Source organism: Halichoerus grypus, chromosome 7 (genome assembly GCF_964656455.1).
Source record: "Halichoerus grypus chromosome 7, mHalGry1.hap1.1, whole genome shotgun sequence".
Classification (NCBI taxonomy): domain Eukaryota; kingdom Metazoa; phylum Chordata; class Mammalia; order Carnivora; family Phocidae; genus Halichoerus; species Halichoerus grypus.
The window spans coordinates 106150355-106177893 of NC_135718.1; the positions used below are offsets into that span (position 1 = coordinate 106150355).

Genomic DNA, 27539 nt, shown 5'->3' on the forward strand with positions numbered 1-27539 from the left:
ACTTCTAATTCTTGAGTCTTCTGGGGTACAGCTGCATTTCAGACACTTAGTTTTCTGTCTTCTCAAATTTTATGTATCAGTTGCTACTCATCCATCCATTTCCCACCGTCCTAAATGTTGACTTCTCTATTGACTGTCTTTCTCTCTCATATTCTCGTTTCTCTTGTGATTTCATACCTTTTTTATTCCTTGACAGTCATTTTAGTGGGATTTGCAGAGGGAACAGATATAAAAACAAATTCTATTCCTATGTTTTACCAGTACTGAGCCTGGCACATAGTACATGCTCAGTGAGCAGCGTACTAACACTTCCTTCGACAGAGGGTATGACGATATGGAAAAACAAGAGACACCTGACAGAGACCACGTACCCTATTTTGGTATTTTTCCCCTCCATTGCCTTTTCTAACTTATTTCAGCCTAAAGCCAAGCAAAAATCTCTTCAAGTAGTGAAATCCTGAAAGTGTAAATTTTAGATAAAGAAGCACTTATTCATGGAATAGATACTGTCCATGCATAGTTGGAGACTCTAGAGATGTGAAGGGAAACAAGACAAAGCTCCTGTCTCCTGTGAACCCCTAGTCTGATTTGGGGGAGAGGTGTGTTCAAAGTGCTGTGGGAACAGTGAAAAGAAAATGATTGTATTTGCTTACAGAGCAGGCAAGGAGTAGGTGTGGGACATCAAATTTGGTAAAAAAAAAAAAAAATGGTATCGCAACATGGCAGTAATGTGGAACCTTGAGTGACATAATCATTCCACCAGTAGGGGATAAAGGAAAGCCCTATGGGCAGAGAGGATAGTATGAGCACAAGGCAGGCGTTTGAAAATGCATAGGATGTCTGGAGAACTACCAGAGGACAGGGCATGTGGAGACTACAGGTGAGGTTAGAGAGGCCCAGGCTAGATTAGAAAGAGGCTTGAATGCTGCCATGCTTGGAATACAAGCTTTATTCTGGAGGCATTGAAGAGCCTCACATTTTTTTTTTCTTTTACGGGTAACAACATCACATTGATACACTGTTGGAGATGAAGCCCATGGAGAAGGAACAGGTGATCAGTAGAATGGTTAGGATACAATGTATTTTAAGAAATGAGGTGAGAGCCCAGACTTGACCCCTGCCAATAGAGATGGAAAGAAGTAACCATTGAGGGGTTTTCTTTTAAGATTTCAAACTGATTCTAGAATCAGAACCCATGGGGAAGATGAGGTTCTGAATCTAACTCATTAGTGCCTGGATGGATAGTGAGTGCCATTAAGCTCTGTAAAGAAAAAGAAGTAGCCCTGTAAGGAGGAGATAATGGGCTGGGCTTTAGACTGGGTGAGTTTAGTGAAATTGGAAATAGAAGTTCAGGAATACAGTCTCACTCGGTGATTTGGGTTGAGAAATGAGGAAAGATGATGAGAAATAAGGATGATGATTGAAGGTGGTGAGTAGATGAGGTCACGCAAGGCATGTGAATGGGGAGAAAAGAGGAAAAGACCTGGCAGGAGGCAGGTGATGTAAGGAAAGAACAGAGGAAGTGAAGCTAGTGAAGGAGATAGAGAGCAAATGATTGGAAAGTAGAAGGAAATGAAGGAGAGAGTGCTCTTAGGAAAACCATGAAAGAAGAGAGACTTCAGGGAGAGAGACGGTGAATAGCGCTAACTGCTACAGAGTAGACAAACAAGATGAGTATTGACAAGAGAGAAGTAGGTTTATGATTTAAGCACTCACTGAAATCCCTGACACAGAGGGAGCAGTGGAGTGGGGGAGAGGTTGATAGGTTGAGAAATAGATAAGAAAGTTGATGCAGCAAATAAAAAATATTGTTTCCGAAAGTTGGCCAGTAGAAGTGGGATGGGCAATAATTTAAGTGGACAACAATGTCCACAGAAAGACTTTTGATGTGGATGAGACTTGAATATATTTATTGGCTGTGGGTAATAATCTGGTTGAGAGTCTGGAGGCCCAAGGTAAAGAGGATAGGAAGGATTAAAAATACTGTTGGCTCTGAGTCGGGTGAGAAGGAAGTAACAATGACCAAAGACAAAGTCTGTAGAGTAGCAGATGTAATTCAAGAATCCAGGGATTTCATAGACAACGGTTTCTCATTTCTCTGTGCGGGCTGTCTCATCTCAATTGATGGCAACTTCATACTTCCAGTTGCTCAGGACAAAATCTTTGGTGTCATCTTAATTCCTCTCTTTCTCTCACCCTCCACGTCCAGTTCATCAGGGAATCCTAATAGCTTGACCTTTAAAATATGTCCACAGTCCAGTCACTTTTCACTGTCCCAGCTGCTGCCGACCTGGTTTGAGCTATCACCATCCGTGCCTGCATTGAGGCAACAGCCTCCAGGGTGGTCACACGACTGCCCCATGGCCTATTCCCAGCTCAGCAGCCAAAGGGTGCTGGTAAAATGTAAGTTAAAGCTAAGCAGTCCTCTGCTAAAGCCCTCCAACCATCCTTCTTTCACTCAGAGTAAAAGCCAAAGTCCTTACAATGACTTACACAAACCCCCAAATATTCCCTCTCTGACCATTTGATTGAAAATTACAACCATCCTTACTCCCTCCTTCTCTGTCTATTGCCCAACACATAGACCTCCTGCTTCCCTTACATTGTCCTATTTTTTTTAATAAGACTGTGACTTTCTAATTCACTAAATAATTACTTATTTGTTATATTTAATGTCTATTTTCCCCACTGGGATTCGAGCTTCACAGGGCAGGACTTTTTATTTCTTTTATTCACTGTTCTATCTCAAGTCCTTAATAAGGTAGTACAGTGATTGGCACATGGTTAATACTCAATAAATATCTTTTGCGTGGATGAATGAAGTAGGGAGTTAAGGGCAGCCACAGGTTTGGGAGAGACTGGCAGTGGGATAATGACCTTAAGCAACTTGATTACTTTGGGGAAAAGGAATATTTTGCTAACTTGTGAAGAGTGAAAAGACTGCCAAGAGACCCTGAGTTTAGTCCTTTAGCAGTCTTTTCTACTGAATGCTTTTTGGTGTTAGGTCTACAGTTAGCATGGCCATGTCCTGGGACTTTGGAGATGGATGAAATTTGGATTTCCAGGGTCCTTTCAGCTCTTTGAAGGCTGTTTGTGTGCTGGAGAAAGGAAACTCGGTTCCACCGATCGCCTTTCTTCTCTTTTGGTCATGTGACCTCAGTCGAAGTCATTTAACTCCGATGGTTGACTTATCAAGTTCTTTTGGTGCTCAAATGAGATAATGTTTGTGAAAGCATTTGTAGACACTAACATGCCACACATGTGTATGGGGTTATCTTTGCTATTATCATCCCTGTGTGCTAAGTCTTTTATAGTAAGGCCGGGCTGATTCATGTCGATGCTGCTGGGACACATCCCTCATGCTGCACCAGAGGTCCTGCCCAAGGGACCTGAATGTCTACTGGCAGGGTGTGCGTATAACGTAGCAGCAAAGAACCAGTGTGGAGAAAAGGAGCCTCTGCTTCTCTCCTTTGACTCAGTCTGGTTCCTTTCAGGAACTAGCCCAACAATTTTAAGTAAACTTTTATATCTCTTTGGATGTACCTTTCCAAGTGTAAGCACCCAACATGAGCATCAGAACCTTTTTTAAGGGGCTAAAGACAGCTCAGATCTGAGGCTTGCAGCAGCATTCCAGCTCTAGCCCAACAGCTTAGGGACCTTTCCTTCAGAAGCTCCCCCTTCAGAGGATGCCCGCTGTCCATAGAGGATACAGACCCTCCACCTTATTTTTCCTCTATTTCATTGAACAGAGGAACAAGAATAAGAGAGAAAAATGAGTCTCTGGATGCTTAATCAAGCTGGAAAAAAAATGGCAAAACAAAACCATACACCTATTTTGAAAACAGACTTATTACCTCTTCCTTGTCTCAGCACCCCTAACCCAGTGATCGTATGTAAGCCTTTCTCCCCCCGTAAATTCTCCATAGCCTCTTCAGCCTTATACATTGTTTTCCTTCCTATTTAAGATCAGTAATGAGAACTTGGCAGGAGAAAAATTCAAATGGGTCAGGAGGCCCTTGTGGCTTTTCTCGGGCTTGTTTTCCACAGCCCATTCTAGCCTGCAACATACTTCGCAAGAATAAGTTGGCTGGAGATCTAACCCACAGTAAGAGGCCACCACTGAGGGCAGCATTTCAGACTCAGTGAGACTGGAGCCATGAGCAGGCTTCCTGAAGCACAGAGCCTGGGTGTTTCATTACACATGCACATGCACACACACGTGCACACATAGCAGCACACACCGGGGACCCTCATCGAGAACAGATGTTGCTGCCCACTGTGCCAGCCACGTGTCAGGCATGGCATTTTCTTCTGCTAAGCTCCTGGCAATTGTGTTTTTCCTTTCTTCTCCCCTCTCTCCACCTTCCTCCCCCTTTTCCCACCCCCTACATCCACTGCATGTACAAATTCTCTCCTGATTCATACTGGGCCAACCTCATATTTTTGTTGTTGTTATTGTTATTGCAAACATTAGATGCTTCCAAAGGTGGGGGAGAAAAAAGAAAAGAAAAGAGAAAAGAGAAAGAAACCACAACAACCCCCAAAGAAAACATATTCTAACCCAGGAATGTACAATACTTCATGCATGGGAAGCATCTTCCCACCTCACCAAGCTTAGCTACAGAATCTAGGGCTCCAAATTCCAACACATGAAAAAAAAAAATCCATCCAGCTTTTTTTGTATGAGCCTCATACCATTTCTCAATCTAAAAGCTTGCTGCTCCCCGCAATGGCTAGGATTTGCAGAAGAGTCATAGCCTCCTTTCCCAACTTATACCATGGTCACTAAACAATGACCACTGCTTCACACCCATTTATTCATTTCTTCCCTTAAAATAATATTTCTGAATGCCTATTCCATGCTGAGATTATAAAAGTGAGTAAGTTCCTAATACAGTCTATGCAATAGAGGTAAAAGATCAATTACTACCCAATGAGTAAAAATACAAAGATATGAACAAAGTCACCTGGGAGCACAGAGGATAAAGCAAATAGCTTGTCCCAATCACATGGAGATCTTATAGAGGGGTAACCTTTTGAAGGATAAACAGAAGCATGTGGAAAGGCAAAGATTTTGAAGGAAGTGGTATATTGCAGTCATCAAATTTGTCTGTAATAATGCTGCATAACAAATAATCCCCAGGCATCCGCAAAGGTGTGCCAGCACATTCAAAATCTCTGGTCAAATGCAGCATATGTTACGCACATTCACATTACATTGGTCAAGACCACCCACATAGCTAGGTCCAAAATTAGTGGGAAGAGGAATTATACTCTGTTGATAGTGAAGTCACAGCAAAGGAAGAGAGAGTGAAAGGAACTGTAGACCTATAATATCATCTGCCATTCAGCCTTTGTAGCACAAACATTTGCTACTTTCAAATTTATTCCATCTGATCCCAAGACACTCCAAAAGTCTTACCCAGTCATAGCATCAGGCTTGAAAATCTAGACTATTATGATTTACTATCAGGTTATGATGTGCTTCTCTTAATCTAGAGCCTGGTGTACTAAAATCACAAGTTCTCTGCCTTCCACACCTGATGGACAAAGTGGAGCAGAGACAAGACACCTACAGTAAACATCCCCTTTCAAGGATAATAATGAGAGACACATAACAATTACTGGTCCACAACAATTCTGAAATCCCTCTGAGAAAAGTTGCAAAAAATCTCTAAGAATAGGGAATGCTTCTTGTTATAAGCTTTTGATTACTCCCTGGGTATAGCTCCCAAGTCCATTGTTCTTCATGGCTCTGGGATCTGCTGACTTGGAAGTCCTTCCTTTTCCATTATCCCCTTGGGCCACAAAAAGGAGCAGTGGAGAACATCCCTCTACTGGAAGCTAAGTAGCTTTCTCTGCCTGCTTTGTCATAGTAGAATATGGGGGACCCAAAAATCTTTTTATGTTCTCCAAAGTCTCTTTTAATCCAAGCTGATGATACTTTTGGCACCTCAACTCACAGACATTATTGGTTTGGTATATATTTAATTTTAGTCAAATCCATATAACCAAGAGCTATCCTTACAAGTCTTTTCCAGATGTGCTTCTCTCTATAGATTTAATTAAAGGTATTCTGAGCTTAGGAGCCTTCTCTGGGACAAAGTCCATAGTCTGTTTTCTATGAAGCATTTTGTTCAGTTGCAAGGATCCTGTAGGTGCCACTTTAATCCAATTAGAAGTCTTAACAAATGGTGTAAAGATCCACCCCTTGATTTGGTCTTTGAGGCTAAGTCTTAAATCTCTAAAGGTATAATTCTTTCAAGCAATGCATTCATCTCTTCCATCTTATTCCTCTGTTCTCTCAAAATGTGGTCTCCATGGTTGCCTCCAAAGAGATGGAAAAGAAACACGGAGGCCAGCAAGTCTTGAGTCCCTTGGACCAGAAGTGATACATCATTTCTGCTTGCCTTTCCGTTTACCAGGACATGGTTACATGGCCTTAAGCCCACCTCAGGAGAGACAGGGAAACACAGGGGAATACACAGATACCAGGTGAGCAAAATATCTCTGTTACAGAGAAGAGATGATAGGATTTATACTTTAGGTAGAAAGTCATGGTGGCATATTTTTGACCATGGAAGTCAGAACCTTATCATCTCTAACCTGAGCTAATGTAACAGCCTCCTCAGTGAACTGAGGAAGTAAAAAGAGAAGAAATAAAAGGGGCTGAATACAAAACTATTTCTGCAATAGAATTGGTAAACATTTGGAGTTGGACATGAATAGAGAGGAGTTGAAGATGAAGTTAATGGGGTTAGAAGGGGGGTGGATGATTATTCTGTGGGTTTGCCTCGCACATTGATATCTCAATTTGTTCTGAGAAAAGCTCAACCAATACTTTACCAACATATAGTGCTTGACCATCTACTGTGGGGAAAAAAGAAAAACTTGGTTCCTGCCTCTGTGGTTAGAGGTGTATGCTATTTGTGTTTTTGTTGGTATACCTATTTGAATATCCAGTTAAACCAGCTTCTGGAGGGCAGGGGGCATGTTTCATTCCTCTATGTTTATATCTACCCTCACCCCCCCACACACACTGTAGTTTATTATTAAACATTCCATAAATAGTCAATAAATATTCACATGATATTATTATTCTCATATTATTCTCTTCTTTGGTTTCTCCTGGCATATATTATTTGGTAAATTCCTTATGAATTGAATATGGAATATTGGGATTCAGAACTGGAATTAGTATTTTCTTTTTTAATATATTTTTCTAATTAGAGAAACGAAGTAATAAATTAAATATGCATTATCCAGATGTGAAAGGTCCCAAACAAATGGAGATGAAAGCTACTCCCCAATGTCCTCTCCCTTGTGTGCTGGTTTGAAAGTTTAAAATGCTTAAGTTTAATTTTCACCTCTATTGCTCATTCCCCAAGTGACCTTGGGACATGGCCTTTGTCTCATTTTCCCCATCAGTGGAATATGGATAATCATATTAATCTGTCTCACCAGGCGATGTGAGGACTAATTAAAAATGAGATTAGATTCAACTGAAGTCTTTCTAATGTGAGAAATATTAAACTTGGTGGTGCATGTCTGCAGTGCTGTTAGGTTTCTGGGAACAGTCTCTGGCCTTGGAACCGCTTATGACCCTAATGACACGGTAGCTGAGTCACGAGTGCCTGCAGCCTGCCCAGCTTGTTGGCCATACTACCTGTCCTGTTTCCATGCCCTGTGTGCCCAGCCCGATGGCCAGATCCATCCAGATTGCCTAGTAAATGAATAGCAGCCGGTGATCTTTTTACTTCTTTGGGCTCCCTCTGGGAGCTGCTTCCTGCCTGTCCTCTCTTACTTTCTTTTCATGCTCCCTTTTTTTGGATAGGAGCTCTGAAAATTCTTTGTGCTGACAAATCATTAAAAACAGCTGAATTAATAAATTCACTAAATAAGGCATGTATGTTGGTCTGCTCGGGCTGCTGTAACAAAATGCCATAGAATGGGTGACTTACACAATAGAAATTTATTTCTCAGAGTTCTGGGACATCCCAGGTCAATGTGCTGGATGATTCAGTTTCCTGGTGAGGGCTCTCTTTGTGGTGTGCTGATGACTGCCTTCTTGCTATGTCTTCACAGGGAAGAGAGAGAAAGGAAGTGCTGGTATGTCTTCTTTAAGAGAATTGATCCCATCATGATATCATCTAAACCTAATTACCTGTCAGAGGCCTTACCTCCAGATACCATCATATTGGGAGTTGGGGCTTGAACATATGCTTTTGGAGGAACAGCATTGCTGTTCCTAATAGCAGTGCTCATGCTCACGTCACCTAAGCAGGAGATGTTCTGATACATAGAACTAAGTTTCCCAGGTTTCTTTAATAGGTGGCTACCTGCACTATGTAATTTTAGGGGTGCTATACATGCTTCTATTGTCTCTCTCAAATGTTTGTCTCCCACATATGACTCACAAAGTCTCAAACTTTCCCATATTAAAGTCATTTTTTTTTTCCTGAACATTTTCTATTTTGTCTAGTTGCAGATACATATTTATCATTGACCCCTTAATATGTTAGCTGCTTTCCAGAAGGGTAGGAGAATATGTAGATACTATGGTAGAGATGGATACATTGGTCATGGGGGTTGTCAGAGCAAGCTGGGTCCAGCAAAGAAGTGGAGATGATGGAGGGAGAGAGAGAGAGCAGTGACTGACGGCAGACTTTAACACAACACTGCTGCTTTACCTATACCTCAACTGTCTACAATAGAATGTTAGAGAGAGGATGAGTATCAGATAACTTGACTTAGGTATTTTTCCTGCCTTAAGACCATATATTATATGGTCATTCTATTCCCATAGTTGGAAAAGGTAAATATAAGATCCCTGGGACTACAGGCCATAGTTAAAAGAAAGGAAGAATGACTAGGTTCTCCAGTAGCCACCTTTGGGAGGGCTACTCTCCACCTTCACTCAGAAAACAAACAGAAATAGCTCCTGGTTGCACGGTATACTTAATAACATTAGTGAGTGTTTATTGTATGCCAGGTGCATACCAAGGAATCATTCCCCTTATTACCATTCCTGTTCAGTAAACAGGAAAGTGAGGGGCTGAGAATCCAGTTGCCTTTCCAAAGCTCCAGAGGTAGCAAATGTGGGATAAGTACATGAACCCAGGCAGTCTGATTCTGGAGTCCCCGTTCCTAACCGGTAGGAAGATTAAAAACAAATAAACAACACATAAACTAGAAGCATAGGACTTGTAGAATACTCAGCTAAGAGATGAACACAGGGTGCTGGCCACCTGTTGGGACACCTCCCTGGGCTTTGCAAGCTTTAAGCTGGAGGAAGAGGTGACGTGCCACTGAACCCTGCCGAGCGAGGATCAGAGACCAGGGAAATGAGCGTGGGGAATATGTGAAACAGCCGATCAGTGGATGAGTCAATGAGATATACAGACAAGCATCCCTGAGATAAAGGGAATATAAACAAGACCCTTGCACAGAGAATAGGTTCCATATGGGGGAAAGGGAGACTGGACGCATCTACCAATTAACGGAGAACAGAACAGCCAGATTGACGACCCAGGATGGCGTGACAGGGTGAGCTTGAGAACTACGATAATCAGGCACACAAATTGAGCTGTTCATAGACACAGGAACTAAACATTAGACCAGGGCTAAAAGAAACAAGACTATTGGCAAGAAAATATTCTAGAATAAATATGACACCTCCCTCCTGCCATTCCTCAACTCAGCTGGACCTGAGTATTTCAGGGGGTGATAAAATAGTCATGTCTAAGTTGTGGAGAGAGCCTGGCAGAAATCAGGCAGGAGAGAAAATAGTCCGGGCCCCCTCTAGGCCTGTGTTTATATGGAAAAAGAAAACAGAGCTTCTCACTGTGAGCTGGGACAGGGTTTGCTGACTGATCGGGCTCTATTTCTTAAGACTCGGTCCTTAGATTTAGTAAGGATTCTTTCTAGCTATTTTTTCTTTTTTTTTTTTTTTTAAAGATTTTATTTATTTATTTGACACAGAGAGAATGAGAGAGAGAGAGCACATGAGAGGGGGGAGGGTCAGAGGGAGAAGCAGGCTCCCTGCCGAGCAGGGAGCCCGATGCGGGACTCGATCCAGGGACTCCAACAGTGGCTCTGTGTCTTTTCTACAGACAGGATCATGACCTGAGCCGAAGGCAATCGCTTAACCAACTGAGCCACCCAGGCGCCCTTTCTAGCTATTTTTTCAATGAGCAAATTTTTTGAGAAAAGTTTAGCATGATTTGAATAGTCAAAATGCCATAGAAAAACCTTCATCTCCATTGGTCTTCTACCCAAATACAACCATTTTCCAAATCCTGGCAATTTTCCTTCACAATACCCCTCTGTCTGCTTTTTTTTTTTTTTTTTTTTTTTGATTCCATATTATGACCAGACAATTCTGTTCTTTTCAGTTCAGATCTGTTTGAGGTAAACTTCCACCTGCTCTGAATCCTGCCACTTCTGTCCCGAACATTTCCCACACTGTCCCCGGATCCAACCTCTGAAACATTACTTTTATTGTGTTCCCCTTCTGCTCAGAACAAAACAAAAAACTAACAAAGCAAACCTTCCAGTGCTCCCTTATTGTCTTCAGGATAAGGACTAGCTAGATTCCTCTGAATGGAGATTTTGACCTAGTTCCAAATGTGGGCCATTAATACCTGAGGCAGAAAACCACAGATACATCTTTTTTTTTGTAATCTGAAATCTTGGCTTATATTTGCCCTCCTGCTGGGATTTTTCTCCTTAGGTCTCTGACCAAATCCCAACTGTGCTCAAAGATTGAATCTCTATATACTCCATAAAGCCTTTCTGAAATGTCCCAGCCCCTTTCCTATTCTGAACCTTACAGCTCTTACTGGTGCTATTAATTACTCTGGGAACCAATCCTCCACTGGCCTGGGATTTCTTCCCTATTGTCTCAGATGCTGTTCAGATTCTGCCTTATTCAGTGCTGATGACACCAAAGCTTCTTTAATGGAGACTTTGTCATCCACAGAACCTACTGTGGGGCCTTGTACCTAGAAGACACACTAAGTATGTATTGATAAGATATCCCAGGATTGCAGCAGCTAGCCTCATGCCTGGCTCATAGTATATGTTTTGAACTTAAATATCCTAGATGATACATTTTTCATGGATTACTATAGCATTGACTTTTCCTCAGAGAGTGGCTTTGCATGCTCATAGTTGTGGTGAGAGATTGGACTAGGTGCAGTACTGAGACATGGAGTGTGGTATATCATTACTATTAGATAACGATGCTGGAGACAGCGTGGATGTGTCAGGATGATTATAGCACAAGCCTGGGCATCAACAGTGGCTCTGTGTCTTTTCTACAGACAGGTTCCTTAGTGGCTCAGGTCCTTGGTGTTTTAATTGGTAAAATGGGCATGATAATAATACCTACCTCACTGAGTTGTTGTGAGGGTTCAGTAAGATCATGCATACAATCCTTATAGCACAGTGCCTTATACACAGAAAATGCCATATATAAGATAAAAAAATAGTGTCTGGTTTCTCTATGATGACTTGTAGTTTATAAAACTATTTTTACCTTTACGTTCATTCTTTATGCCAGGAGCTTTAAGAGAAATTGTATATGTCTGTGTGTGTGTGTGTGTGTGCGTGCATGTGTATATAGAATAAAAACACATATTTTAATGTTATATATCTATAATATATTGTATATTATTATGATACATCTATCTTACATATGAATACTGTATATATCAAATGTATGATATTTATGTGTATGTGTGTATATGTGTATGGAATATATGTGTATTTTAAGTGTATATTACATGTATGTAATCATGTGTATATACACATATATCAAAGAGAGAATGAGAGAGAAAACAAGTGCTGTGAGTTATATCCCAGGAACACTTGTGAATGCTCAAAATCATAGATTTAGATTTGCCCCAAAGTGCACCCTCTCTGTGAAGAGCTGGGTGTGGTATCGGAATGGCAAAAGGTTTGGTCTCCTGCTTTGATTTCTTTAAACAGCTCCTTCCACCCTAGGAGTGTCTGCTTTCTCCTCGAAGTTTCTCCCCGTGTGCTTGATTGCTGAGGAGAGAGCGAGAAAGAGAGAGCGGGAAGAGAGATGGAGGGAGGCAGGGAGGAGAGAAGGAATGAGAGAATGGGGAAAGAAAAAAAATAAGACGCTCAGCAAACAGCAGGAGGGCCAAGAAAAATATTTAATGCAAACAATGAATATTGTCGTTTCCTCCCACAGTCTGCATTCCCAGTCATCTTCCACAGGCAGGCGTGGGGAGCCAAGAAATGCCGAGCTGCCTGGCATGGGCATGCATGTGGCAGGGCGCCGAGGGGCGAGCACGCGTGGCGGGCTGTGCTAGAACATTCCCCTTGCCAGCTCAGGCCGGCCTCAACCTCCCATGAACTGCAGGCTGGCCAAGGAACCAGAAGACAGGGACAGAGGGAAGTAGAGGCTCAAAGTCAGAGCAGAACCCCGGCCATCTGCCCTGGTGCTTCTCCAGCTCTTTCTCCCAGCTGCAGGTTCTCCACCTCTGACTTCAACCAAGTTCCTCAGCCTTTTGTCTCCTTCACCTCCCAGAGTTACTATGTCAGCTCTCAAACGGAGTATGTACGGTGTAAGGTTCCCCTCGTGTGGGCTGCAGGCCTGGTACCACAGCTGGCAGAGGGCCAAGAGGGGGGAGCTGTGTGAGTGACCGCCGACCACGGGGACAGGGGCCAGGCAGGTCCCACCTGCTCAGCAAGGTGTCTGCAGTGGCCCGAACTTCTGCTCCTACTTTCATTCTTCTGAATCTTTAAGTTTGCTTCTGTAAGGGTCTGCTGTTGCTGAGCCTGTACCTGGAAGGGCATGCTAAGCCATTTTCAGGTGATGTTGTAGAGAGAGTAATTGATAGTGAGCACAGATTACCTGGGGAGGTGGGGGAACAAGATAGAGGAAAAGCACCTTATCTTGGAGGAAAGGCAAGAGGAATGGAAAGCAGAAAGTCTCTTCTAGAGGGGAATCCGTGACTCTCACTCACCAAACATTCATTGAGAACCTACTGTGCTATGTTAGGCTTTGCGCTACTTCGGGGTCCTGCTGCTCATGGAATGAAGCAGGAGAGGAAGAGGGAATGAACGATGTGTCCCTGCCCCCGTGGTCCTTACAGAGTTCAAAGCTCTTGTGTTCAAGGTTTCTGTCTCTAACTTTGAAACACAGTAGGCTGGCTCCAGTTAGCGGGAGAGGAGGCAGGAAATTCCCCACACAAACAATTGTGAATCCATTCCTCTTTTAAAGAAGAAAGCCAAATGCAGGCCCCCTCTGCTGCTGCCACCTTCCCCAGCCCCCATCAGAACAAAAACAACAAAATCACGGGAATCAGTGGGCCCACCAGGCTGGCCGTGGAGAGGCGGATGAGGTCCAATGCTGTGTCATTATTAGTTCTTGCTGGGAGCCCAAGCCCAGCCTTTGCTCATCACAAATATCAGGGCTCTGAGACAACTGCATCTTGAGAAGTGTTGCTGTGTGGTTCAAGAAGGAAGGGAGGGCGATGGCACAGGATTGGGAGTCACCGGCATAAAATGTGGACCAGCCAACTTCTTAGGATCAGCAGGTCCTGAGACAAGGGCAAGCGTGCAGGACAGGAGTCAGACTGTTGGAGGAGGAGAAGAAAGGTCTGGGGGTTTCTTTGTTTAAGACATGGAGACAAGCTATGGCCTAGAGGAGCCTGGCAGTGACCTCGTAATTATGGAGATGTGATGAGGGAATAAGGATGGTGGCCGGGAGCAGAGCACTGGGCACTGTCACGGTCAGTCTCATGCAGTTGGGCCCAAAGGGGGCAGGGGGAAAAAAGCCAGAGGTACCAAGTGCCTTAGCATGGGTGAGGCCTCCAGGTTGAGTGAGGGCCAGGACATGCTCCCATCAGTAGCAGTGGCTCACTCCTGGGGCATTTCCCAACACATGGGGCAGGCCACGAAATCAGGAGGGCTGCCTCATTTGGTTTTGAGCCCCTAAGACCGTGTGACCTGTGGTGGGATGTCCTCTTCTGTCTCTATCTCTTGGGAAATAGAGGTCTAATTTTAAGCCAACATTTTTGTGGCACAGATCAATGCAGACTCTACATGAGTGCCCCCCTGCCTTGTCTTCACCACTCGGGGCTCTCACCCCACCCCTGGCCCCTGCCTCGGGGTGGGCTGTAGAAGCACCTGGCTATGTTGGGCCCAGCTGGTAGGCCAGTGGAGAAGTAGGCTGGCGTACGTTTGTCAGTGAGGTAGAAGAGTCTGCACCACTGGGTCTTTATTTGCAGCAAAATGAAAGGGGCTACTAGGAGGTTATTTTTGGCTGAAAAGTAAGTCCCAGAGAGTCTTCTCACTTTCCGTTTTCCTGTGGTGCCTGTCAGGGAAGAGGTGTCTGTGATGGTTTGGGGTTTTTCAGAGGCTAAGACACTTAAGTCACCACTCTGGTTTTGAGGAGAGCCCTGGTTTCCAGGAGCCAGTCAGGCCTCTCCCACTCTGTTTTTATAATTTCCAGACCCATTTCCCTTGTCACCTGACTCCTTCATGACTCAGATGGTGCATTTGTGGTGAAAGGGAATGGGGCAGGAGGTGCAGGAATGAGAGCATCCATAGATTTGACTCTAAAGTGTTGCTGGTAGAATCTTGAAGTTTTTCTGACCAGAGTCTCTGTGGAGGGAACCCAGACACCAACCCACAGCAGTAAAAGCAATGGTAGTGTTCCTGCCACCTTCATAAAACTAGGATTCCTTGAGTACTTACTGTGGACCAAGGACTGGGCTAAGTATTTCACCTCCATTTGCTCATTTACCCCTTACAACAACAATCTATGAGGTTGTTGTTATTCTCACTCACCAACCAGGATACTGCTACTTAAAAAAGTTCAGTAATTTGCTCCAATTTAAGAGTTGGTAAGGAGCAGAGCTGGGATCTGGGCACAGGTTTATCGAGCACCATATCCCATGCTCTTCATCACCAGACTGTACAGCCTTGGTCATTTTCCAGAGCAGGAGGTATTAAGCCCTGTGTACCTCGAAGCCGATGAAAATTTTACAGGAAAAAGAAGTCATTTGACCTTATTTTGTTTGCTTTTCTTTTTCCATCTCAGTGTATCCCAACTATTTCTCTCAGAAGAATTGTTTTTTTGCACTATTTGATTATTTCTATTCTGTGACTGTGCTTTGGTTTTGGTGTCAGACAGAGATAAACTGGTTATAATCGGGCTTTTCTTTTGGACCCTATAAAGTTGCACATTGGCTATTCCTTTTTTGAGGGTCTGGTGGATTGCTCTGACAGAGAGGTTTGAAGCCCTACACAAAAGCTATATGACCTCACATGGGCCAATAAAGTACAATAGGACCATAGGACTAAACCCCAACTTCAGATCCCTCTCTCAGGGCCACCAAATGGGGTGCTTCCCTCTGCCCGTCCAACAGAATATGTGTCTTCATTGCCTTTCTTTGAATTACATCTTGCTTGTCTGTTGTATGTAGAGCAGACCCTTGGCCTTCCAGGGTCTACTCTACAGTTTCAACTGCTATCTGGTAACCCAGCAGATCCTTAATATCTTAGTGATTAGTGGATTTGCATCATCTAGTCTTCAGGGCTGGTAGGTAGGAACAGATCTCCCAGTTGCAAGTGAGCCAAGTTACCTGGGCGGCATTGCTGTATGACTATGTCATTCCATATCAGTCCTCATGAGCACAGCCTTCTTATTAAAATACTAACAATGTCACTTACACATTCCCCACCTTGCGGAGGCCCAAGATCTGGGCCCCTATTCCCAATCAGCTGTGAAAACCTAACCACTTGATTATAGATATTTGCAAACATCCCGAAGACAGCCATGCTTTCCCTACCTTCTTCCTGCTCTGGTTTTGAGCTTCTTTTTGTTTTTGACCCCTGGTAATTTTTCTTCTTTTCTTATTATCCCAGCTCTGGAGTTGAGAGGATATTGTTAAATTTTATCCAACATTTTTAGGTTGTTTATAGAAGGAGAACTTTCAGATGGTATATTCTACTGTCTCTTCCCACTCTTAAATAAATGTATACCAATGCTCTGTACATAGTAGGAGAGGAATAATGGAAAGGAGGGATCTGGTCACAAAATATGCTAAGGAAATGTTGTTAGCCACCCTCATATTTATTCATTTATTGAGAACCTCCTGTGGCATCAGGCATTGAACTAGCAGCTGGTACTATAAAGATTAGACTCTGAGCCCTTGATAGTACAGAGTGTTAAGTCTGTATAATGCCTATATGGGTAAAATATACCATAGTAATGCACAGGCAGGGAGGACTCTCTGGGCCCAGGAAGCCAGATGAGATTTTCCAGAGGAGGTTGTATGTAAGAAACTCTTCCTGCAGAATCCATCTCAGGGTATCTATTTTAATTTTACATTTTCCAAGAAGATTGTTGCAAACCCACAAATGTGAGATCATTGGCACCCTCCCACCCCAAGGGGTGAACACTGGAGGAGGGGAACAGCTTCATTTCCTCTTTCCGTCAGATGACTGCAGTGAGCAGAGAAATATCTGGCTTGAGCATTCTGGGACCCAGAAATAAATGTCTCTGGGTTGCAGGCATCTGCCGATGGGATGGGAGCATAGTGCTGCTTCTTCCTGGGGAAATCAGCCTCTAGGGAAATATGTGCAGACCAAGCCCTGAGGCTGAAGGAGTGATAGTGCCAGGCAGCTTATTTGGAATAAACTTTGACCTGCAACTGAGAAAAGCAGAAGTGAAGTTGTTGGGGTTCAGGGGAATTGATATATGTATAGCCCTTTTTTTTCTTCTATGTTGGATCGTTGGGTTCACTTTATTGTTAAGGCTCCTGTACCTAAGCCTGTTGTATAGAAGTGCCAAAGGAATTTAAATTACCCTGCATTCCCAATAAATTAAAAGAGGACTGAAATCATCAGATAGTGGTAACATGCTATAGTAAAAGGAACATCAGATCAAGAATCCAGAGACTCCACCTTATTCCTAGGATGGCCACCAACTCACCTTACAAACAAGACATTTCTTTTTTTTAAGGCTCCATTTCATCATTTGTACAATAAGAGTTTCGTACTAAATAGTCTTCAAGGCTCCATCCAACCTTAGAATTTCATGTATCTATGATCCTTTAAAAAAACCCAAAAGGCAAGTAGTGTTCTGGTCATCAAGGGTTCTTGAGGGGCCTCAAAGACCTCATAAGTTTTGCTTGTGAAATTCTAAGAGCAACCTTGCAGTGAAGCCCAGGCAGTATGAACATGGTAGGCAGATCTTTGGGATGAATAGAGAATGAGAATCAGGCCAAGCATTCATTGGAAAGCCAGAGAAAAAGAGAAAATGAGCACACATTCATATATATATATTTATAAGAGTTTCCATTTACTGTAAGGACTCCACTGGGCCTGACACCACAGCTTCTCTGGGAAAGGGCATCTTTGGGACCTGATGCAGCCTCATCAAGAAGAAATGGATGTAGGTCTGATTTGTCATTCACGTAACTAGAGAGTTTTGATGGGAAATGATGTGGGAGAAAGAAAACAGTGTTGAGCATTAGGCACAAATGTGATTAGCATCTTCTCTTGGTCTGAAGGAGATGAAGATCAAGATGAAGAATCAAGATCAGGATTCTGCCCTGTGCCCTACCTATAGGGAGATAGTCACTTTTGGCTAAGATCCCAACCTGTAGGTCATCAGAGCAGAACATCTAAAGTTCAAAACTAACCTTTCTAAAACATCAATGTGGTCATGAGTTCTGTTGCAAGCTGTAGAAGAAAAATGTCCTTAATGTAATTGAAGTAATAGAAGTGTTATCACCCAATCAATCAATGTTTGTGGAGCTCTTCCTGGGGGTGGGCCCCGTGATAGGCAGTCTGGGACCACCTGGCTCTCTATTTTCACCCTTTTTCTCCCTTACAAGTTTTCTCAGGCTTCCCCTCTGAATCATCCAGTCCTAACCTCTCCTCCTAGAGGCTAGATGTAGCAGAGCCAGCCCCTGAAAGCCCTTACAAATCTCCCCAACCAAAATCTGGCTTAGGCACTTCTGTCCTCATCCCTATGCTAGCACTTATCATCATAAGCTATACTTGTTTACAGTGGATTCTCTCAAGGGCTGGAACTGTGTTTTATTTATCTTTGTATCCCCATAACAATGCCTGGCACATAGAGGTTTGTAATAAAGGATATTGAATGACTGAATGAATGACTATATCCATATACAACAGATAGGGCCACCATCTCCATGCCTAACTTTCCAGAACAACCTTAAACAGAAAATAACATAAAGAATATAGATAACATAAAGAAGAAATTATCTCTACTTTGAGAAGTTTCCAAAGTTGTACAGTTTCCATAGTCATATAGGCATATGGGCTGATAGCCCTTCTTCAGATTTCATCACTGACCCACAGCCATTTATACGGCTATCTCATCTGCCTGGAACACAGCTAGCTGGCCATAGATATCATCAAGATCATGCATCATGAGAAGAGAAACCTAGCCTCTGTCTCAGGTCTAGGTATTGACTTCAGGTATAATTTTAAGAAGCTTGACTCATGAAAAGTGTGTGTGTGTGTGTGTGTGTGTGTGTGTGTGTGTGTGTGTGTGTGTGTTTTGGAGAAGGCTCACTTAATGAAAGGGTAAGTAGCCCAATACAGAGAGTCTTCCTGTAAATGAAAATGAAAAATGTTCATGTTGATGACTTTGTATTCCATTAGTTATTAAAAGGCAGGATAAGAGGAATATTATATGTTTTTTTTTCTTTTATCAAAATGGTTAAAATGGAAAATGAAAACGTGTCTCCTCAAGAAATAGGCTACAGGTATTTGTAAAACTCACTTATATGACACACTCTGTTTACAGATGTTACGGGATAAGTGAGGTATATATATGGGGAGTAAAAATTCACCTCTGGACACACTGTGCAGAGAAACCTTGCACGCCCCCTTGGGGGAAGTTTCCTGCAGCAGGAGTGATGTCCCCAGGCCGACACCTTTCCATTATGGGGATTTTGATCTAATCTACGTTCAGTCTTCAGATGCTTTAAACACTTTGGATCAATTAGTCATTTTTCCCTTCCTATTTTTTCCATTGTAACTTTGGACTCAAGCTCTCAAGTTTCCCAGGCACATGTTGCCATAGGAGACTCTGTTTGTTTAGGGTGGAGTAGTTGTTTTTGGCAGGTTGGGGGAGGAACAATTAATTCTAATAGGTATATAGTAAATTAAACACTCGGGTCTTTCCAACCTTTTCTCCAGTTTTCTGCCCCTTTTTATAAATTCCCTTTTCTTCCCAGATGACCCTTTAAGAGCAGAAAAGAAGCAGTTTCAAGAAATCATGTTCAGGCTCTTGCAGTAGATGCCCCTTGGGAGCTGGAGAAGGTCACCTAGACCATTTCTGCTCTTTTCAACCTATCTTCCCTAGTGTTCCTAAGATGAGAAGCCATCCTTGGGGGAGACTTTGGAAACAAAGATTCCCCTGGATCCTTTATTAATCCATTCAAAAGTTTAAGTTGTTCTTACGAAAAGGAAGCTCTCTCTTTAATCCTCCATACTGAAGACCATACTTTTTACACGTAAGCGAAGTATTTTGGGTGCTCTTTGGGTTTTTATAGGCAATAACATGAAAAATAAAGAAGGAACAGATTAAGTTTTGCCAATGAGTCAGTCAGGGTTGGAGAAAAAGTAACAGATGCAGTGTTAGAGGAGGGAAATATACTCCACCAAATACTTGAAAAAGAAGAAAGAAAACTCGGTGGGGGGGTGGGGGGGTGGATCTCAGTAGATGTATCTGGTCCTCCTGGGAGGACCTGAGAGCATTTATGGATGTTAAGGATGTAGCTAGCTATATTTTGACTCCTATTATTGGGCTGCAATTGTAGCCCCAAGTCCTGATTGTATAGTTATCCCCAGTTCTGCAGAGCCAGAGTCACTCACTCCGGTGTTAAAGACAAATGCACATCTCAAAATCTCCGTCTTCTATCCCAGTGAGGCCTGTGTTGAAAACAAAATTCATTTTTACTTCCTGCTCTCAACTGTCTTTGCCGTGCAGCTGTGGAACAGCTGTTGAGTTCCACCCCACAAGTAGCAACTTTTCAGTGACTGGAATCCTGGTATATATCTGGAATGATGTTCAAATGACCTCAGGACCCCATAGAATAAATCAAAACATTGAAGTAATAATTTGGATGAGCTCGTTCTGATGTAATTCAATTGCTGAAAATTATTTAATGGCCTTTTTTTTTTTTTTAGCTTAGTGATCTATCTATCTCATCAAAGCACAGTGAAATAGGGAACAGTCCCTCTATTTGACATTTAAGGAGGGTGGGGGGAGAGAGTGATTTAAACATGCAAACTGGAAGGTGACCTCAGAACTCAAAAGTCTACTGACTGTCTTGTGGTCCAAAGAGTTTGGCCACAAGACGTTTCCTGAGGCTTCGCAATTGGGCATCCACTCAGGATGGGAAGCGGCCAATGTGATTGAGTAGGTGGGCTGGCTGGTATGCCCTCCAGGATGCTGTGGGACACTGTTTTTCTCCAGGAGTGGTTCTAGGGAAACAATGCATTGGCCTTCTGAGCTATTTTTTAACCACTTGTTGCTGTTCTTTTCATACATTCCCTTTTGGGGAGAAACACTCCATTAACTCTGGTTTGGCTGGACCCCTTTCCCATTTTGGTTTCTGTTAACTTGTAGCAGTAACAGGAATGAATGGAAACAGTTTAGCTTCCTCTGCTCTCACCCTGTGTCTAGCTGCTGTGCATTAGGTAGCTATACATGTGAGACTATTTCTGTTCCAACACTGGTGTCCCAAACCCTAGGACCCCTGCATTCTGGACAGACAAATTTGAGTCTTCATAGCATGCCAGGACTACCAGGGTCCCTGAATACAAGTACCAGGAGAAGGGGTGGAAATTATGATTCTTAATTCAGGAGAGGCAGCAGAAAGTCAAGATACATGACTTCTAATCCCAAAGTCTGCTTGACCCTAGCTATGCGACCCAGGGCAGTTTTTGTCATTTCTATGCATCTCCATTAAAGCCAACCTTGCCTGTAGCACAGGCTTTTCCTGAGGATCAACAGAGTTAAAATATGTGAAAATATTTGGTAACCTACTTTATATAAAGACCTATTATTACAAGAAGGTGAAAAAGTTGACCACGGAGTTTAAATGAACCATTCTGGACCCTAGAGTTGGTCAGAAGCAGGTGTTGCAGGTGAAATTTGACAAATCCTTGGGTCCAATGGTCTTGAGACTTCTCAACTTTTTGAGAATGTTAGGTCAGTTTGTATCCTGCCCCTTGGGTGCTCTCCCCTAATATCTCTTGAGTTTCATGGATTATGGTGGGGATGGGCAGGAGAGTAGCGCAAAGCCCAGTGAAACTGTTCTTAGACACTGACTTCTCATGTCCTCACCAGCCCTTCCAAGCAGATGGATGGTGTGATACCATCAACAACCGGGCCTACTGCCACTATGATGGGGGAGACTGCTGCTCTTCCACGCTCTCCTCCAAGAAGGTAAGTGAGCGTACCTGTGGGTAACAGGCAGGGCAGGGGCTCCAGAAATAGAGGCAGTGGCTTTGGCTGGTTCTCCTTCATTCTGCATCATTTTTACTCAGTAGTCAAGAGGGATTTATAATGAATAAACATTGACACTTCTATGGTGACAGGATTAAAGGCAGTGATTTTAGGTGAGGTTGTTAGAAAACACTAGTCCTCTAGTAGTTGGTCCTGGAACTCCTTCAGAAAAGCCATGGCTTTTGCTCCTCAAAGACTCACATCTGCTTATCATTGTCCAGATACACCTCTGTTGGCAGAGAATTATGGCCTCTTCCCCCTGGGGAGGCACAATTACCAATGAAGTGACATCTGATTATTATTAATCTTCATAATTAAATTAATAATCCTATGTAGGATATTATAAGCATATTTCAAGTTTATGTTGAATGGCTACCACAAGCTACTTGGAACACTCCCTAGACCATATCTTGAGCAGTAATCTTTTTCTCAGTTCCTTTTATCTCTATTTCTCTGGGCTCTATTAAATTGACAGATATGCTCAAGCTAAACCTGTGAAATTGAATAGGTTGAAATTTTGCTCTAATATGGATAAAAAGCCAAGTGCTCCAAAGATATTTGATGCTAGCTGGCCAATTCGATGAATCAGAAATATGCAAGAGATAGTATTTCTTTCCTTTTACATGTCTTCACAATAAGTCACACCTACGTGATCTCCTCTACAGACTTGAATTCTATGGCACCTAATGGCTGATATGACTCACTGTTCAGTATATGCTGGACACTGTTCTCACCACTTAGGTGAATTAACTTATTTAATGCAGAATGCTCAGGGGCTTATCAGATCACTGTTCAATTTGGCCCTCTTTTGCTCTAAAAATTAATAAATCCCAAACCAAAAGAAACAGATCAAGAACTTGGGAAACAGGTCAGAAATCATGTCAACTAGTTATTGTTCTCATTTACAGACGGTAACTGGTCATGGATCCCATCTCTACACAGGAAAACATGACCACTTCAGAAGAAAGCAAGCAATTCTAGCCTCATCTCCATCTCATACTCAGTAAATCTAGGGTTTGTCTTTAATGGATTTCAGTGCCTATAGCCAGCATATACTAGAATCAGGATTGAAAAGCACTTCATGGGGCACCTGGGTGGCTCAGTTTGTTGACTATCCAACTCTTGATTTCAGCTCAGATCATGATCTCAGGGTTGTGAGTTTGAGCCCTACATTGGCTCCATGCTAAGCATTCTCTTGACATTTTCTCTCTCCCTGTCTTTCTGCCCCTTCCCCTTGCTCTCTCTCTTGCAAATAAATAAATAAATAAAATCTTAAAAAAAAAAAGAAAAAGAAAAAGCACTTTATCCCTGTAAATCACATTTTACCTCACATGTGAAAATATGCTGGAAAATTTCCCCAAATAATACCACCCATTTTCCAACTGCCTTGCCCAGTCACCAAGCCCATCTTTTCAGTGTGCTTGGACGATTAAATGCTATGCCTATCTATTTTCACCTCACTAGATTGTCCATGCCCAAAGGGTAGAATCCTTGCCAAAACTTTTTACATCATATCTCTCAAAATGCCCAATTCTCTCTGAAGCTAGTTATGGACACTCAAAAAGTATATTTGTCTGTTGGTGCTGTAGTGCGAACAGGTAGAGAATAACTTTTGCTGGATCATTTTTGGTGCAGAGTAGGGATAATTATATAGCAGGAAGGCAATCCAGCCACAGACAATGGGTAGAGAGATGCATTGTTTCACCAAGTCAGAGTACATCCTGGGTTCAAGATGGGCAAAACCTCATGCTTATAAGATGGCAAAGATGATCGTATGGCTCCAAGAACACCAAGAAGTAGGAGTCATAGAGCTAGGCTGTAGAGCCTTGGTTTTCCAGATAGTGTCATGACCTTAAGTTAAGTCATTCAATCTCTCTTGGCCTTCCCTATAAAAAGAAAATGCTAACATCCATCTTATCTACTTTACAGGGATTTTGTGAAGAGGATAATGGCAACAAAAACATTAGCAGTGGTTCTTGACATTAGTGATTATATTAGAAGTAGTAGTGACAGGTGTTATAGATGCCTGGAAATGTGTGTTTTATATCCATCATTTTATTTAAATCACACTAACACCCTCTGGGATAGTCACTGTTGTCCTTCCACTGTATGTATGTGTGTATACACACACACACACACACAGACACACACAAAGTGAAGCAAGGAAGATTTACCTTGCTCAAAGAGACATGATGTGTAAGTGAAAGAACTGAGTGTTAGTTTCAGTTCTGTGATATTAACAGTAATCCCACACTTCCTCTGGGACCAAGTGAGAAAAGCAGAAGCTGGTTGAAAAGTATGAAGCTTGGCAAGAAAATGGGTTATTTCAACTTCTCTTTGATTTCCCCTAGGTCATTCCATTTGCTGCTGACTGTGACCTGGATGAATGCACCTGCCGAGACCCCAAGGCTGAAGAAAATCAGTAACTGTGGGATCAAGCCCCTCCTTCCACTGCCCTGGAGGCAGGAAGAAAGAGAGGCCTCCATAACAGAAAACAAAAGGTGAATGAAGAAGAAATGTTGTGAAATGAAGGAAGGAGGAAGAGCATGAGGATCTTATAGATATGCAGGAGAATGTTTATAGGTGCATCAAGTAGCCCAAGTAGGGAAGAATCACAGGCAAAAGTTTCTTCAAAGAGGCAGTTGACTAAAAGTGGAAGGAGAAATATGATAGACATACAAGGGCCCTCCTCCCCCATTTATATTCTATTCAACCCCATCCTCAACTCTTGCCCTACTCCCCGCTCTGCACCCCGCCAACTATTCAGCCCCACCCAACTTGTAAACCAATACCAAAATACTAGAAGAGAAGTTGCCAGGGACACTCTGTTAACACCCATTTTGAATGGATTGCCATCTTTCAGGGCTCATCTACTCTAAACTGGCTCCCTTTCTTTCGTGTAATCTCCTTTAGTAATAATGAGGTTAGTTATTAATTCTTTATAGGTATTTAAACATAATTATATAAATCTATTATATATATTATATTTTTTGCTGTCTACTAAGCTAAAAATTATACATTGTTCCACATATTGCTGCTGTGAAGTTCACTTCCAAAATGAATCCTGAGGGTTTGAGGACAGCAAGAAAAGTTGTTCTGCCATTTTTCTATTGATGGGGGTTGGCAGGTTGAAAGGGAAGTGGTGAAGGGGAGGGAGAGAGAAATTAGGTGGAGTTCTTGATATGAACATGTCAGCTAATCATCTTTTCATGAGCAGGAAGCTGGGCCCAGTTTGAGGAGATGAAGGGTTGGGATGATAACATTAAGAGGCATGGCAAGTTGGGTGGGAGTACCCATTGGTGCTGGGGCCAGGAGAACCAGACTGTGGTTCTTGTGTATCTATCCAAAAAGAATATATTCACTACTTTTCACTTCTCAGAACTCTTAGTTGGAGTTAGTGAGACCCAGGATTCTCTACATTCCCATATGTGCCTGTTCCAAGGGTGGCTCTTACCCTCCAGTCAGTGAGCAAGTTTATACTGGGGCTTGTTCTCTGATTGCCAGGATTACAGGAACTCGCACATTCCTCATGGTTGGCCTGTGCCCTCTCTCCTTCTAAGTCCCCAAACCTGGCTATCATTCACAGACACATGACCAATTGCTGATCTGGGGAAAAAAATGTTATGGACATGACATAGGGAGAAAATGGGAGGAGACAGAAGAACAGGCAGAGATGGGGTAGCCAAAGGAGGCCATAGAGATGGGAGAGGCCAGGAGTAAATTAGAGCCCCAGGCAGGAGGATGAAATGAGTCAAAGAGACTTGGGCTTGTTCCAAGTCTCCAGAACAGATCGGAGGGGAATCCTTCAAGCAATGCAGGATCTGAGGTAAATTCTATTCGAGTACAACATATATCCATGACCTAGAGTTTTTGATTGAGCAGGCTATGGAAATACATGGAGCAAGGGTGACACTCTGTGGGAAGAGAGAAGAATTTCAACTATTTAGGGTCCATTTTGTTGTCGTTATCCTTTCTTGTTCAATAGATGGACTGTGGGTAAAATGACCACATTAACCTGCCTCTATTTACATCCCAGGCTTACTCTTTTTGCACATGGTCTATTGCAGTTGTTTTTGGTAACAGTTTCTGGATTAAGCCTTGGGGAAAGAGAGTTAATTTCTTGCTCAACACTTCAGTTTGTTATCTCAAGAAGGGCTGGAAGGCTTGCTTCTCCCTCAGAGCTTTCTCTCCAATGGAAGCGAAGAACAGGCCAAAATTAGAGTGCAACCTTGGTCTCTCTGAATCATCTGCTCTTTGGCTCTGACCACAAGTTTTCGACTCTTCCCACCAACACTGAAGCAATGGCTTTGCAAATAGGAAGAGGAAATATTCCCCACTGCTATCTTGAGGAAAGAACCATATTCTGGAATGGGAAAAAAAGAAAGGGGTATACACATATTTATCTCTAGGGATATAAAATGAGGGTGGCACCATCACTGGGGAAAGGAAGTAGCAGAGATTGCCCATCCAAAAAACCCTTGTCCTCTATGTTTCTAGCCATAAGGGAAACCTAGATACCTACTTCTCATTGTCTGGGTTCACATTTAGTACCCCAAAAAGAGAATAAATATTCCTAGGACTGTAGTAGGCTTCAATATGGGGAAAGGACAGTGGAAAAAGTTTAGATCCTCCTTTTTTTTTACAAAGTTGTAAAATTGTTTTCTTGGGGAGAGTATCCAAATTCTTGGAAGTGCATCAAGCTCTTTGTCAGGGAATCCTGCCTTGTCTGAGACTGAGGCAGCAGAATAGGTATCTTGGGCATCGCCCAGCTCAGGAAGGCTACAGCTCCTCCACAAGGCTGCAAGCCTGTGGTTCACACCAGTGTGGGTCTGTGCTCAGTCTCTTCACAGAAGGAACAGTGAGAACATTTCTCTGTCATACTTCATTTACAAATATTTTATTCTCCATTGGCAACATCTGCAATCCACTTCTGCCCTGAAAAGGCAAGAGGGCAGTTTCTGTGGTGTGTGGAAAGCCCTTCTGGCTGAAGGCTGCCCGGCCCTCATCAGCTCTGGCCATTCAGAGATGGCAGGCTCTTCTAGCCTGTGTCCCTGGGGCCCAGGGTGTTGAGCTCTCATGTCACTAATAAAGTGGAAGGACAGAGACACCGTGGTCACAGATTCCCAGGAGATATCAACTCCCACTCACTCTATGTGGTGGTCTGTATTTGGCTGCTCTTACCCATCCATGGGGTCATGGAGGACCTCTCCCACAGGCCCTTCTTTGTTCCAAAAGTCACTTCTCTGCTTCTTTTTTTTCCTAGTAACCAGGGGCTCTGGTTGTCCAGGTTGCCCAGGACTAGCTGACTCTAATGGTTAGTGTGACAGTCTCCAACCAGAGAGATGAGAGGACAGAGTAAGGAGAATGGCAGCAGGCAAACCTGTATGTGAAAGTGAAGAGTTATTCTTGATTCTCTCCTTTCCTTGCCTCCATTGCAAGGCATTGGACTTGGCACTTCCTCTCCTCTGTAAGATCACTATTAAGTGCATCAGTTAGCACCCCAAGGGGATGGCTTGATTGGGAACACAGTGAAAGGAGCTGATCTACTGTATTGTAATGTAAAACAGCTACAGCCAGTTATTTTGTAAGATTATAAGATGTTCATTAAAAAATCAGCACAGAAAATGTGAAGTGTCTTTGGTGTCTTTGTTTAAATCAACCATCGCTTCCAAATTACTTTCCATTTGCCCATGCCAGGTGCAGACATCATGATCTATTAATTGATTGATCATTCCTTTCAGACACTTAGAAGTGATTTGTTAAGTAAATGGCATGTGTAGAGAAAATATACATGAATGTTTATAAGAAGAGATGACATGTACCAAAGCAGAACACACAGCCATGATGTCAAGTGTCTCGTGAGTTGTAGAAATAAATCCCAAGAATCATTTATGGTTCAAAGGAAGTAGGTGTCACTCCTGGATGCCAAAGATACATAGCGTTTGAAAGATGGTCTGAGAAGCAGGCATATAAGAATGGTGGACAGAAATGGGAAAGAGGGAGA

General features: G+C 42.8%; 1 protein-coding gene across 1 annotated transcript in view; it reads left to right on the plus strand.

Moving 5' to 3' along the window:
* Nucleotides 1–27160, plus strand: part of PAPPA2 (pappalysin 2) — a 293756-nt gene extending 266596 nt beyond the window's left edge. Inside the window, exons 22-23 of the mRNA XM_036117179.2 lie at nucleotides 21377–21475; nucleotides 23887–27160. Of these exons, the coding sequence (XP_035973072.2) occupies nucleotides 21377–21475; nucleotides 23887–23961 (174 nt within the window). The 3' untranslated portion in view covers nucleotides 23962–27160. The remainder of the gene's footprint in view (nucleotides 1–21376; nucleotides 21476–23886) is intronic.
* The last annotated feature ends 379 nt before the right edge of the window (nucleotides 27161–27539 follow it).